The sequence below is a fragment of the Enhydra lutris genome, unplaced genomic scaffold (assembly GCF_002288905.1).
Source record: "Enhydra lutris kenyoni isolate GAN:26980312 unplaced genomic scaffold, ASM228890v2 scaffoldscaffold12, whole genome shotgun sequence".
Taxonomy (NCBI): Eukaryota; Metazoa; Chordata; class Mammalia; order Carnivora; family Mustelidae; genus Enhydra; species Enhydra lutris.
In genome coordinates this window covers 67,588,899-67,599,642 of record NW_019154096.1, presented here as the reverse complement: position 1 = coordinate 67,599,642, position 10,744 = coordinate 67,588,899, and the positions used below count along the sequence as shown (strand labels likewise).

At 49.3% G+C, this 10,744-nt stretch overlaps 1 protein-coding gene across 1 annotated transcript in view; it reads left to right on the top strand.

Moving 5' to 3' along the window:
• Positions 1–8,388: 8,388 nt before the first annotated feature.
• The window catches only part of LOC111144889 (PDZ domain containing 8), a 78,795-nt gene continuing 76,439 nt past the window's right edge, over positions 8,389–10,744 (top strand). Inside the window, exon 1 of the mRNA XM_022499472.1 lies at positions 8,389–9,284. Within this exon, the coding sequence (XP_022355180.1) occupies positions 8,413–9,284 (872 nt within the window). The 5' untranslated portion in view covers positions 8,389–8,412. The remainder of the gene's footprint in view (positions 9,285–10,744) is intronic.

Here is a 10,744-nt window from a genome sequence, read left to right as displayed (position 1 = left end):
ACATCTGGAAGCAGAGGCATACGGATAATATTTAAAGCCATGAGGCTGATTAAGTCACCTAAAGAATGAATGTAAACAGAGAAGAGGTGAGTGTGCCCTGGGGGCCCAGCAGTCACAATGATCTCCAGTGACTCTGGCTCTTCTGGCAGGAGCCCCTCAAATTCTTCTTTGGAATGAATGGAGGAATGAATGGATTTTGGAGAGGCAGCTAGCAGTTTCTGCCACAAGCATGGGAATAAGGCAAGAACAGGGTATTTTAGGAGCATACAGCTGGGGGCCAAGCCTAAGTAAGCTAGGGCCAGAGGAAGTTCTAGAACGGAATGTTTAAGTCTAGACTTGAAAGGTAGTGGTGGCCTGCAAAGAGAAGAGAGAGAGAGCTTCAGGTGGAAGAAGTAGCATGTGCAAAGGCCCGGAGATAAGAGAACGAGCAAGGCTCAAGGAAGAATCACAACAAATGCAGTTAGCTTGGTGCACAGCCATGAGCAGAGAGAGTGTTAGGGATGGCATGGAATCTTGAGGCAAGGGCTAGATGGAGACAGGCCTAAGGGATTGCACTCGGGAATTAACACTTCACCCAGAAGCCTATGGAGAGCTGTTGAAAGACTTTAAGCAGGGAGTAGCTCAATTTGGCTTGGCTGCAGAGTGGTGAATGAAGGAAAGGGAGGAAACCTGAAAGTAGGTAGACCAGTTAGGAGGCAGTGGCAGGAACTTAGGTGAGAGAGGACAGTGGCCCAGACCAGAGAAGCATCAGGTGATAAGTGGAAAGGAAAAGGAAAGTGGAAGTGGAAAGGCTGTAGAGAACAATTTAGGAGGGGTATAAATGCTGATTAAGTCTCATCTATCCAATAAGAATCTGCTAATAGGCAATCTCTCCATTCTCTGGGCCAATGCCTTCGAGTAGTGACAGGCTTCTGGTTTGTTCCTCCTGCATTACCCGTCCATTCCCAGAACCCACATCTTTCTACTCACCCAATGGTGAAACCTCAGTTGCTTTTGAGTACTTCCCCAGTCACTTAATTGCCAACCAAATTTCATTGACTCTTCGCCTAAAATGTCTCTTAAATCCAACCCACTATCATGGCCTCAGTCTAGTCCCTGATCAACTCTTGCCTTGATTCAGGCAAAAGTTCCTCATAAGTCTTGCTCTCCTTCAGTACAATCCACCTTGCAGCCTGTTACTGGTTATGTCTTTAAAAGGATTGCATTCACTCATCCATTCTTCTCTCCCTCCAGTCCTCCCTCTCTCCCTCCGTCCTCTGAGCATGATCCTCCTAGGTGCTCTGGGGGCTGGGGATACAGAGACAGAAAAAAAAAAAAAAGCCATGATGGTCTTTGCTCTCAAAAAGCTCGCAAGCAGACTTTGATTCTGAACAAGTACCTCAGAACATAGTAAGAAATGCTTTTTCCATGCTGCGCTCCAAGTGCACTGAAGGCAACAGAAAAGCTTCTAACCAGATTTAGAGGAGGTGAAGGGGGTGTAGACAGTTCAGGAAAGCTTCCTGGTGGTGGTGATACTCCAGTTCAGTCTAAAAAGAGCCCAAGAAAGAGTTATTCAGGCAATGGGCAGGCAGATGAAAGGGTGTTAAAGTCAGAAGGAAAAACATTCATTCACATTTTATTTATTTACTTATTTATTTAGAGAGAGAGAGAGAGAGAGAGAAAGAGAGCAAGCATGAGCAGGGAGGGGGAAGGGATAGAGGGAGAGCGAGAACCAGACTCTCTACTGAACAGGGAGCCCGATGCGGAACTCGATCCCAGGACCCTGGGATCATAACCTGAGCTGAAGGAAGACACTTAACCAACTGAGCCACCCAGGCATCCTTATTCACATACTCACAAATATTCATTGAGTACCTACAGTGTGCTAGGCAAGAATGACAAAACTAAGGAAAGTAAGGTCATTGTGTGTTCAGGAGCCTGCAAATGGGATTTCATATAGCCAATGAACACAGTCAGGATTAGGCATTCGCCTTGGGCACAAAACTTAAGGGGGTGCCAAAAACCCAATCTTCAAGATAAACAACATTTAGTATAACATCTAAAAAGTAAAAATTGATATGAAATCTATGATAAGCAAAATATTAAGATTTAAAATAAAGACTGCCTCTGACAGTGCCATGCCAAAATATAGTGGAGCCAAGGACAAAAGGAAAAATGTGAATCCCTACATATACATTTTTATGTTTTTTGTTTTTTTAAGTAGGTTCTACACCAGCATGGACCCCAATGCAGGGTTTGAACTCACAACCCTGAGATCAAGACCTGAGCTGAGATCAAGAGTCAACTGCTTAACTGACCAGTTGCCCCCATTTTTATGTATTTTTAATGGCTAATGTATTCCAGAACATTAAACTAGCTGAAAATACATCAAAAGTTTGAAAAGTAGGCACATTAAAGTTCACATCGTCTAAATATTTTGTACCCCTAACAAAGTTTATTATAATTTTACTTTCCTGGCTTTAAATGGAACCAAATTTGTCAATAATATCTTCGAATTCTATTTCTGGAGTGGTGAAAAAAGAAGCTGAAGTGTAAGCCAAGGCCAGATCACAAAAGCCATTTGTTGGCCTTGCTCATGAGTTTGGAGGGCATCCTGAAGGGATGCTGCCCTAAAATGAAAGGCTGGGGGTTAAACAGCTTGTCCAAATCTCTACTCCTCCACTTACTTAGTGATCCTTAGTACTTCATCTGCATTAAATGTCTGTTTTCTCACCCATAAACTGGATATGATACCACCTACCCCAAAAGGAAATTGAGAGAATGCCAATGCTTCTAAAGCGCTTAGCACAATGCTTCCCAGTTACAGCGTGCTTGATGTAGGAGGGACATTACTATTAATATGGCTGTGGAGAGCCATTGGAGAAATCTTAGCACAAAGGGACAGGATCAGATTTGTCCTGGAAAAGATCACTATAGCGACAGGTTATAGGAGGCACGATGGGCGGAATGACTGGGTAGGACATAACTGAAGAAGTAAAGTCATGGCAAGTGAGAGGAAGAGGGCAAGAAATGGGCTCTAGTGATAGGGAGACAGGGGGACACATCTGAGATATATTAAGGAGTATAAAGAACATGGGAGAGTAAGGAGGGCAAGTAAAGTTTGGACAGGTGGGTGAATGGTAGGGAACACAAAGGAAGAGCCAGCTTGAGAAGGCTGGTTGTAAGGTGAAGCCATTAGGATTCCATTTGACTGAATGCTACAGAAAATCCAAGGCTGCTCTGGTAGTTCCAAGAAGTCATCAAGGACCCAGGCAGCTGTCTGCTTTGCCATCTTTTAGCATATGGCTTCCATCATCAAACTTATCTCAAGGTCCAGAAGAACTGCTGGAGCTCCACAAATCTTGACTTTATTTCAGACTGCCAGAAGATGGAACAAGAGAGGAGAGCAAAATAGCATCGCTTACAGCTGAGTCAATTCCCTTTGAGAGACTTCCAGAAGGACCTCACCCCCATACTTCATACAGATCAGAAACCAGTCATGTGGACACATCCAAGCATAAGGGAATAGGGGAATAGGAGTCTTTTATCCAGGTGCATTGTCATTTGTGAAAAAATGGGAGTTCTCTTATCGAGAAAGAAGGGGAGAAAGACAACATGCAGGCAACCAGCAGTGTCTGCCAGAGGGGAGACCTTCAGTTTTGATCAAGTTGAGATGAAGACATCTTGAGAAGAGGCAGGAGAGAAGGGTGGTTGGAGAGGTGTGAGTTGAAGTCTCCAGAACTGGTCATCATTCAGGTAAAGGATGTGGAGTAAAAAAAGAAGAGGGCCAAGTAGAGAATTGTGGAGTCACTCCAAACTCCATGGGCTAGTGGAGGAGGAGGAGCCATAAACATCAAACCCAAACAAACAAAAACAGAAGGGAAGCACAAGGAGAATTAAGTTGAATCCTACTGAATCACTTGGGGTCCAAAATAATGAGGAGATTTTTAGAGATCAATAACACTTTTCTGCCTTACCTGAATTCTGAACCAACTAGAAATGAGCATTGTAGATGTAGCCAAGTAGATACTGGCTACAGTGATGGAGAAAAATGCTCAGTTGCTTTGAGGGCCCAAATGAGAATGAAGATCATGAATTTATAGATGCAGAGGGGAGGAAGTAGACAGTTGAATTGGCTGAGGTTCTGCAGGTAGAGATAATGGAAAGAAAAAGGATAATGCCATGGTCTTGGCATAAAAATCTTTGGAGACTTTACAAAGACTGAAAAACGGAATCTAAACTTGCTTTGACATTCAAACCCTCCCTAATTCAGCTCAAGCCTGCTTTACCATCTCACCCCCACCACCCCACCTCCCTGCACTAGAATTGTTTACACCACCCTCCAGCCATCCTGGTCCCACTTTCTCTAAACTGCTGGATTTCCAGCTTCTGAGCTTTGGCCTCCTTCTGATTAGATGCCCTCCTAGTCATCAAAGGCCAACAAAAATTCCTCAGCCAGAATGAACTGTTCACCCCCTATTGGACTAGAATTGTCATTCTCAATCCTCTCCCCTTTCTTGGCTAAGTCGCTCGACACACCACCAACCAGAAGAGGCAAGCTCCTTGGGCATAAATGATTGGATTGGTAGAGTCCTTTCTGGGTTTCTCTCCCAGTGCTTGATATTGAAACAGTAGGACACATTAGGCACCAGGAACATAGGATCCTCTAGATTTGGGTGCAGAGCTGGTGTCTTCCTAAGCTGTCTACATGCTGAGGCTATGGGGCAGTTGGGACCAAGAGCCTTGTGGAGGAAAATGGTGAAGACTTGCAGAGAGGTGTAGCAACAAGTACTGGGTAGGTGGGGCCAGAGAAAACGAGCTAGAGAAACAGCCCTCTCTGCCCTGGGTTTCTGAGAGAGTCCCGCAAGAGCTGAGCACCTTGCAGCTGAGTTCCTGGGGCTTCCCCAGTATTGTTAACATGAATCCAACTTCAGTCAAGTGAGCTTGGGGCAGTTTCTCTTCCTTGTGATTTACTCTCCCCATCCCAGAACTGGTAAGGCTCTATTCTGACAGTGCACTGGGTACCATCTCTTCACATCAGTTATGTAGGTGTGTGTCTGCTTCCACCGGGCCCTGGCAGCCCTGAGAGCTGGGACTCTGGGACTCCGGGACCCTGTCCGACTCATTCCAGACCCCAAACCGGGCACACACTGGATGCTGAAGCATAGTCACTGAATTCTGTGACAGTTCACAGAATGGTGTGATGTATCATTTGTTAGACAATCATTCTAAATTCTCTCTGCTTCCCCCCATTTTGTGATATTTGAGTCATTTTACATCATTTTTATCAAATTCATATTTTATGCTACTCACAAACTCTCCATATTCACCTGCTTTGGCTTTCTCATCCTGTTTGGTGGTCAATATAAAGGATTCAGACTTGAACAGCAAAAGTGGTCCATATCTCTCTAGTTGGTGAGGATGCTAGTCTTAGAAGCATCCCATCTTGCAGGATTCAGCCGCCTTTACCCATGAAATGGATACTTCCCATGAAGTCTATTGGGGCAGCTTAATTTCAATGATGTCATTTAAAACTCATTAAAAGGTCAGCAGGCAGGCTAAATGCAACTTCTTTCTTCAAAAACCTACTCAGAATCATAGATTTTCAGAGCAGGGGCCAAAGGTTCTTAGACTTTTGAGTTTCTATGAACTGGGATTGATTTTTTTTAAAAGGTTGCTGAATTTATGTTCTTCCAGGGAATTCCATTACAAAAAATAAGCTTCTATTAGCACAACATCACCTCCTGCGAGGCACAGGACAGCCCCCATAGTAGAGGATCTTCTCGCTCCAAACAGCGATATTGCAGAGGTTAAGAAACCCTGGGTTGGCTAAATGACCTAGCAAAATAAAAGGCAAAAGAAACAAAGGTCCCAAGCTGGTAAACCTTTGCAGGGCGCAACATAGAGTGGGCTGGCCAAGTAGGTTGTGATGGGGTCAGCCAGTCAGGGGCAAGACTCAATACCCCAGACCTGGATAAGGCCAACACTTATGGACATTTTGATGTTGTTGTTGTTGTTAGAGAGAGAGAGAGAACACAAGAGCACACACACACAGTGGGGGAGGGGCAGAGGGAGAAGGAGAGAGAGAATCTTAAGCAGGCTCCACATCCAGCGCAGAGTCCCATGATCTCCCAACGCAATCATGACCTGAGCAGAAATCAAGAGCAGGGACACTTAACCAACTGAACCACCCAGGCACCCCAAACATTTTGATTTTTAAAAGGAATAAGGCACATAAGATGTTTAACACTGCGCCTGGTACATAGACTGTTCTCTAAAAATATTTTTATTTATGATAACACCGTAATTAATAAAATCATTAGAGGTGTTTAGTAAGTGTTAGCCATTTTAACACCAGGGAAACATTTTTTTATCTTCCCAAAAGGTATGCTGAGCTCTTTCATGGATTTGGAGTGACAAGTTTTGCTGGGGAATGGAGGGACTCTTTATAATGGATTGAGAAGATTCACGATTTCCAGAGGCAATCTGAGGGGTGAGAAGGGGAAAGGAAGATGGGAGAGGAGGGAGGAGCCTGTGAGATAGAGTGCCACACCGTGGCACATGAGTTATGAATAAGGTTTTTGGGTCAAAACTGAGATAAAGTCTACAATTCCCATTTGGGTTGAAACCATGTAGAACTGAGACGGCAGTCCTGAAGCAGGAGCCAGGAGTCAAAGGCAATCACAAGTAAAGACATTGCCGGAGTTCCCAGAAAACATAACAGGGACTTGGACTTCCATAATATGTGGAATATGGGGTTTAAGTCCTGCTCCTCAGCCAGCACCTGTCTGACATTCTCCCAGTAAAGGAGCCATTCTGGTCTCACCTGGACAGGAGTAAGGCCTGGTTCCAAAGTTCTGTGCCTGCTCCAGCTGGGTTAAAATGGGATGCAACTCTGTCTTTGTTCTAGAATCACCCAGATTTGAGACGATCGCTAGCTTGAAGATCTTCCAGGGCCAGAGAGAGAGGCGGTGCCCTGGCCCTTAGGGCCACCGAAAGTCCTCCTGACTTTTAAGTAGGGAACATCTGTCTGACCTCTGTAGGACTAGAGGTAGAATTGTTGTGGTGTCCAAGCGGCAAGAGCCACATAAGCATTTATGATGTAACAACCAAGTAGCCAGACGACATGAGAGTCAACACTGTTCTGGGCAAACTGGATTCATTAACTCTGTGGCTTTGGTTCAGGTGCTACCCTGTACAAAATCCCAAGTTCTTCCTGACCCTCCTCCCCAACTCACACTTTCTGTGCACCAGGGAACCAGTAAACCCCCTTTCAACTCTAGCAATTTCGTTGTCACGGTACAGATTAGTGACGAAGGGCTTGGGAGTTAGTTTTAGACCAGCCTCCACTGTGTGACCCTAGGCAACTTCTTTGCCTCTCTGTGCCAGTGTGTGCATCTGTAAAATGGGTGGGGGCTAAGTCTTCTAAGATGGACTTAGCACACACTGCAAGAGCTGGACGGTGAGCCACCATTCATCTTCTCATCATCTAGCAAATTCATCTCACTCATCATCCCTGCTCCTCCCGGCTCTTTTACTACCTTCTCATTTAAATCTCGAGTATCCACCTTGCTGGTAAAGTTAGTTTGCATCTTACGCCGTTCTTCTCCGTCCCTCCTTCCCAGGCCCACCCTTCGCAGACGCAGAGCGTCTGCTGGCTGGACTGACGGTCGGCGACGGAGGTCTCTGAGGCAGCTCAGTCCTATCCTCGGCTTGGGGTGTCTCTGAACGGCCGGCTCAGCTCCTCTGCGGCGCTGCCCTGCAGGGAAAGCCGCTGGCAGCCCATCTCTCAGGGGTGCGAGTGGAAGAACCACACTGCAGCAGAGGTAACAGGCAGGGACCGCGGCCAAAGGGGGGTGGGGATAGGCGCGTCAGAAGGTAACGGGAGGACGGGGATCAAGAACGCGCCACACCACCTACGTCCCGCCTCCTTATCCTCCAAAAGCGGCCCCAGTTATCTCCCCGGATCCCGTCGGCGACTCCAGAAGTGACAGCCACGTGGACCGCGGGGGAATGGAATGTTGGCGTGGGGGGCGGGGCTGGAAGGGCGCCCGGGAGGTGAAGAGGGACCCGCGTACGCGCGCCCGGGCGCAGAGTGCCAGGCGACACCGCCGGGAGCGAGCACGCCCCTGACGTCACGCGCCGTTCGTCCAATGAGCACAGGCCGGAGGGAGTGCCGTTCCGCCCCCTCCGCCCCGCCGCCGCCGTCGCGGCAGCCGCGTCCCAGAGTGTCTGAGGAGTTGCGGGCCGCTGCGGGCTCGGGCGTCGCACCGCGTCTGCCGGAGCCGCCGAACGAGGCCCAGGGAGCCGCCTGCCCCAACCCCGCCGCCCGATGTCCTCAAGATGGAGGCAGCGGGGGCGGCGACGTGAAGAGAGCGGCGCTGTGGGCGCGGGAGCAGGGGCCCGGGCGGCCCGGGCGGAGGCGGTGCCGGGATGGGGCTGCTGCTCATGATTCTGGCGTCGGCCGTGCTGGGCTCCTTCCTCACGCTCCTCACCCAGTTCCTGCTGCTGTACCGCAAACAGCCCGAGCCGCCGCCGGACGAGGCGGCCCGCACGGGCGACGGCTTCCGCTACATCAAGCCGGTGCCGGGCCTGGCCCTGAGGGAGTACCTTTATGGCGGCGGCGGGGCTGAGGAGCCCTCCGGCGGGCCACCCGAGGGCGGCGCGACCCCGGCCCCGGCGCTCGAGACCCCCGCCCCGCCGACGCGGGAGACCTGCTACTTCCTCAACGCCACCATCCTGTTCCTGTTCAGGGAGCTGCGGGACACCGCACTGGCTCGTCGCTGGGTCACCAAGAAGATCAAGGTGGAGTTCGAGGAGCTGCTGCAGACCAAGACGGCCGGGCGCCTGCTGGAGGGGCTGAGCCTGCGGGACGTGTTCCTGGGCGAGACCGTGCCCTTCATCAAGACCATCCGCCTCCTGCGGCCGGTGGTGCCCTCGGCCAGCGGGGAGTCGGACGGCCCCGAGGGGGAGACCCTGCCCGCCACCTCCCCCGAGGAGCTGGCCTTCGAGGCGGAGGTGGAGTACAACGGGGGCTTCCACCTGGCCATCGACGTGGACCTGGTCTTCGGCAAGTCCGCCTACCTGTTCGTCAAGCTGTCCCGAGTCGTGGGGAGGCTGCGCTTCGTCCTCACGCGCGTGCCCTTCACCCACTGGTTCTTCTCCTTCGTGGAGGACCCGCTGATCGACTTTGAGGTGCGCTCCCAGTTTGAAGGGCGGCCTATGCCCCAGCTCACCTCCATCATCGTCAACCAGCTCAAGAAGATCATCAAGCGCAAGCACACTCTCCCGAGTTACAAGATCAGGTGAGAGGGAGGGAGGTGAGGGAATGACACCCCGCAGGCGCGGGGACCTAGCCGCCGGGGATCGGGCCTGGGCGGGGTGCTGCCGCCTGCGTGGAATGGGAAGGGCAGAGGCTCCTCCCCAGCCTTTGCTTTTCCAGGGATCTCCCCAACCCTGGCGGGACAGTACCCGGGGAGGGTTGCGAGTAGCGCACACATTCTTCGCTGCCAGAGGGCATCAGGATGAGCCAGAAGCCTTCTCGCGTGTTCGTGGGCACTCAGGGTGCTGTCCGCGTGGGTAGGAGCAGCATGATGAAAATGGCAGGGCGGCCGGCCCCCCTCGTCGGCTTTGGGACTGGTGAGAAACGGGCGCTGTGTGTGGTGGCGGCATTGAGGGCGGTGTTGCAGCATCACCTTGACCACGTTGAGAAATTGTTGCTGGACGCAAAGTACAGGCATGAGAAAGAAGTGTGGGTAGCCCGAGGCTGTTGTATTTCGCAACTGCAGGCCGCTCTTGCAGTTGGCGCTTTGGCAACTTTCAGGGCAGAGATGCAGTTTGCGTTGTAAAGGAATACTTCGCACAGCGAATTGAGAGCCAGCTGGGAGCCTGTACATGTGGTAGTTCTCTGTAGGTTTTGTGTTAATGTCATCTTCCCCCTCGGGGTAGGTTCTGTAGCACAGACCTAGATGCTGCCCTTCGTGTGTCAGCTCTGGCTGCGAGTTTCTCACGCGGTACCTGAGATCAGCCTGCAGGTGGAATGTTAACGATCCGTAGTGATTTCAACTTTTTAAAGCTCTCCGGTATGTGGTGGCTTCATTTTCACTTAGTATACTGTTTTGATTAATGGTCCAGGGTTTTTTGTTTTGGGGTGGCTTGTTTGTTTGTTTTTAATATCATAGAAGAAATGAAGGGGAAAGGAAGTTTTGTAGGGATGGGGCTTCATCTACTTTAGTCTGAATTGTTGGAGTGGAAAGGGTCATACATGGCTGTTTCTTCAAAATCAGCTGAATTTCTTAGGTCACTTTCTTCCTCTAATTTTCTGTTCATTAAAATGCTTGACTCTTGGATTTGTCCTTCCTTATAAAAGTGTGTCAGTCTTGTGTTTGCCTTACCTAGTGTCCTCTAGTTGCATATTTCTGGATCACTAATTTTCTACCAAAGTGTCAAACAACAGTGACCCAGATAATCCAGAGATATTTTATGTTTGGGGTCGTGATGGGTTATTGACTTGTGTATGTGGCAGATAGGCCTTCCTACTTATGTTTTGTTTAGGCTGATAGCATAGAGTGAAAGCTTAAAACTGTTGAGTGGCAGGAGAAATTTACTTTGTAATGGATATAGTTCCATAGATTTGCAGAGGGTGGTGAACTGGTTGTTCACTGTGTTTGATTTCCCATTCTGTGAAGAACAACATACTTTGCAAAACCTACGCTTCAAGCTTTGGAATGTAAGTGACTAAATTATAAATGAGTTCTGGTATCTA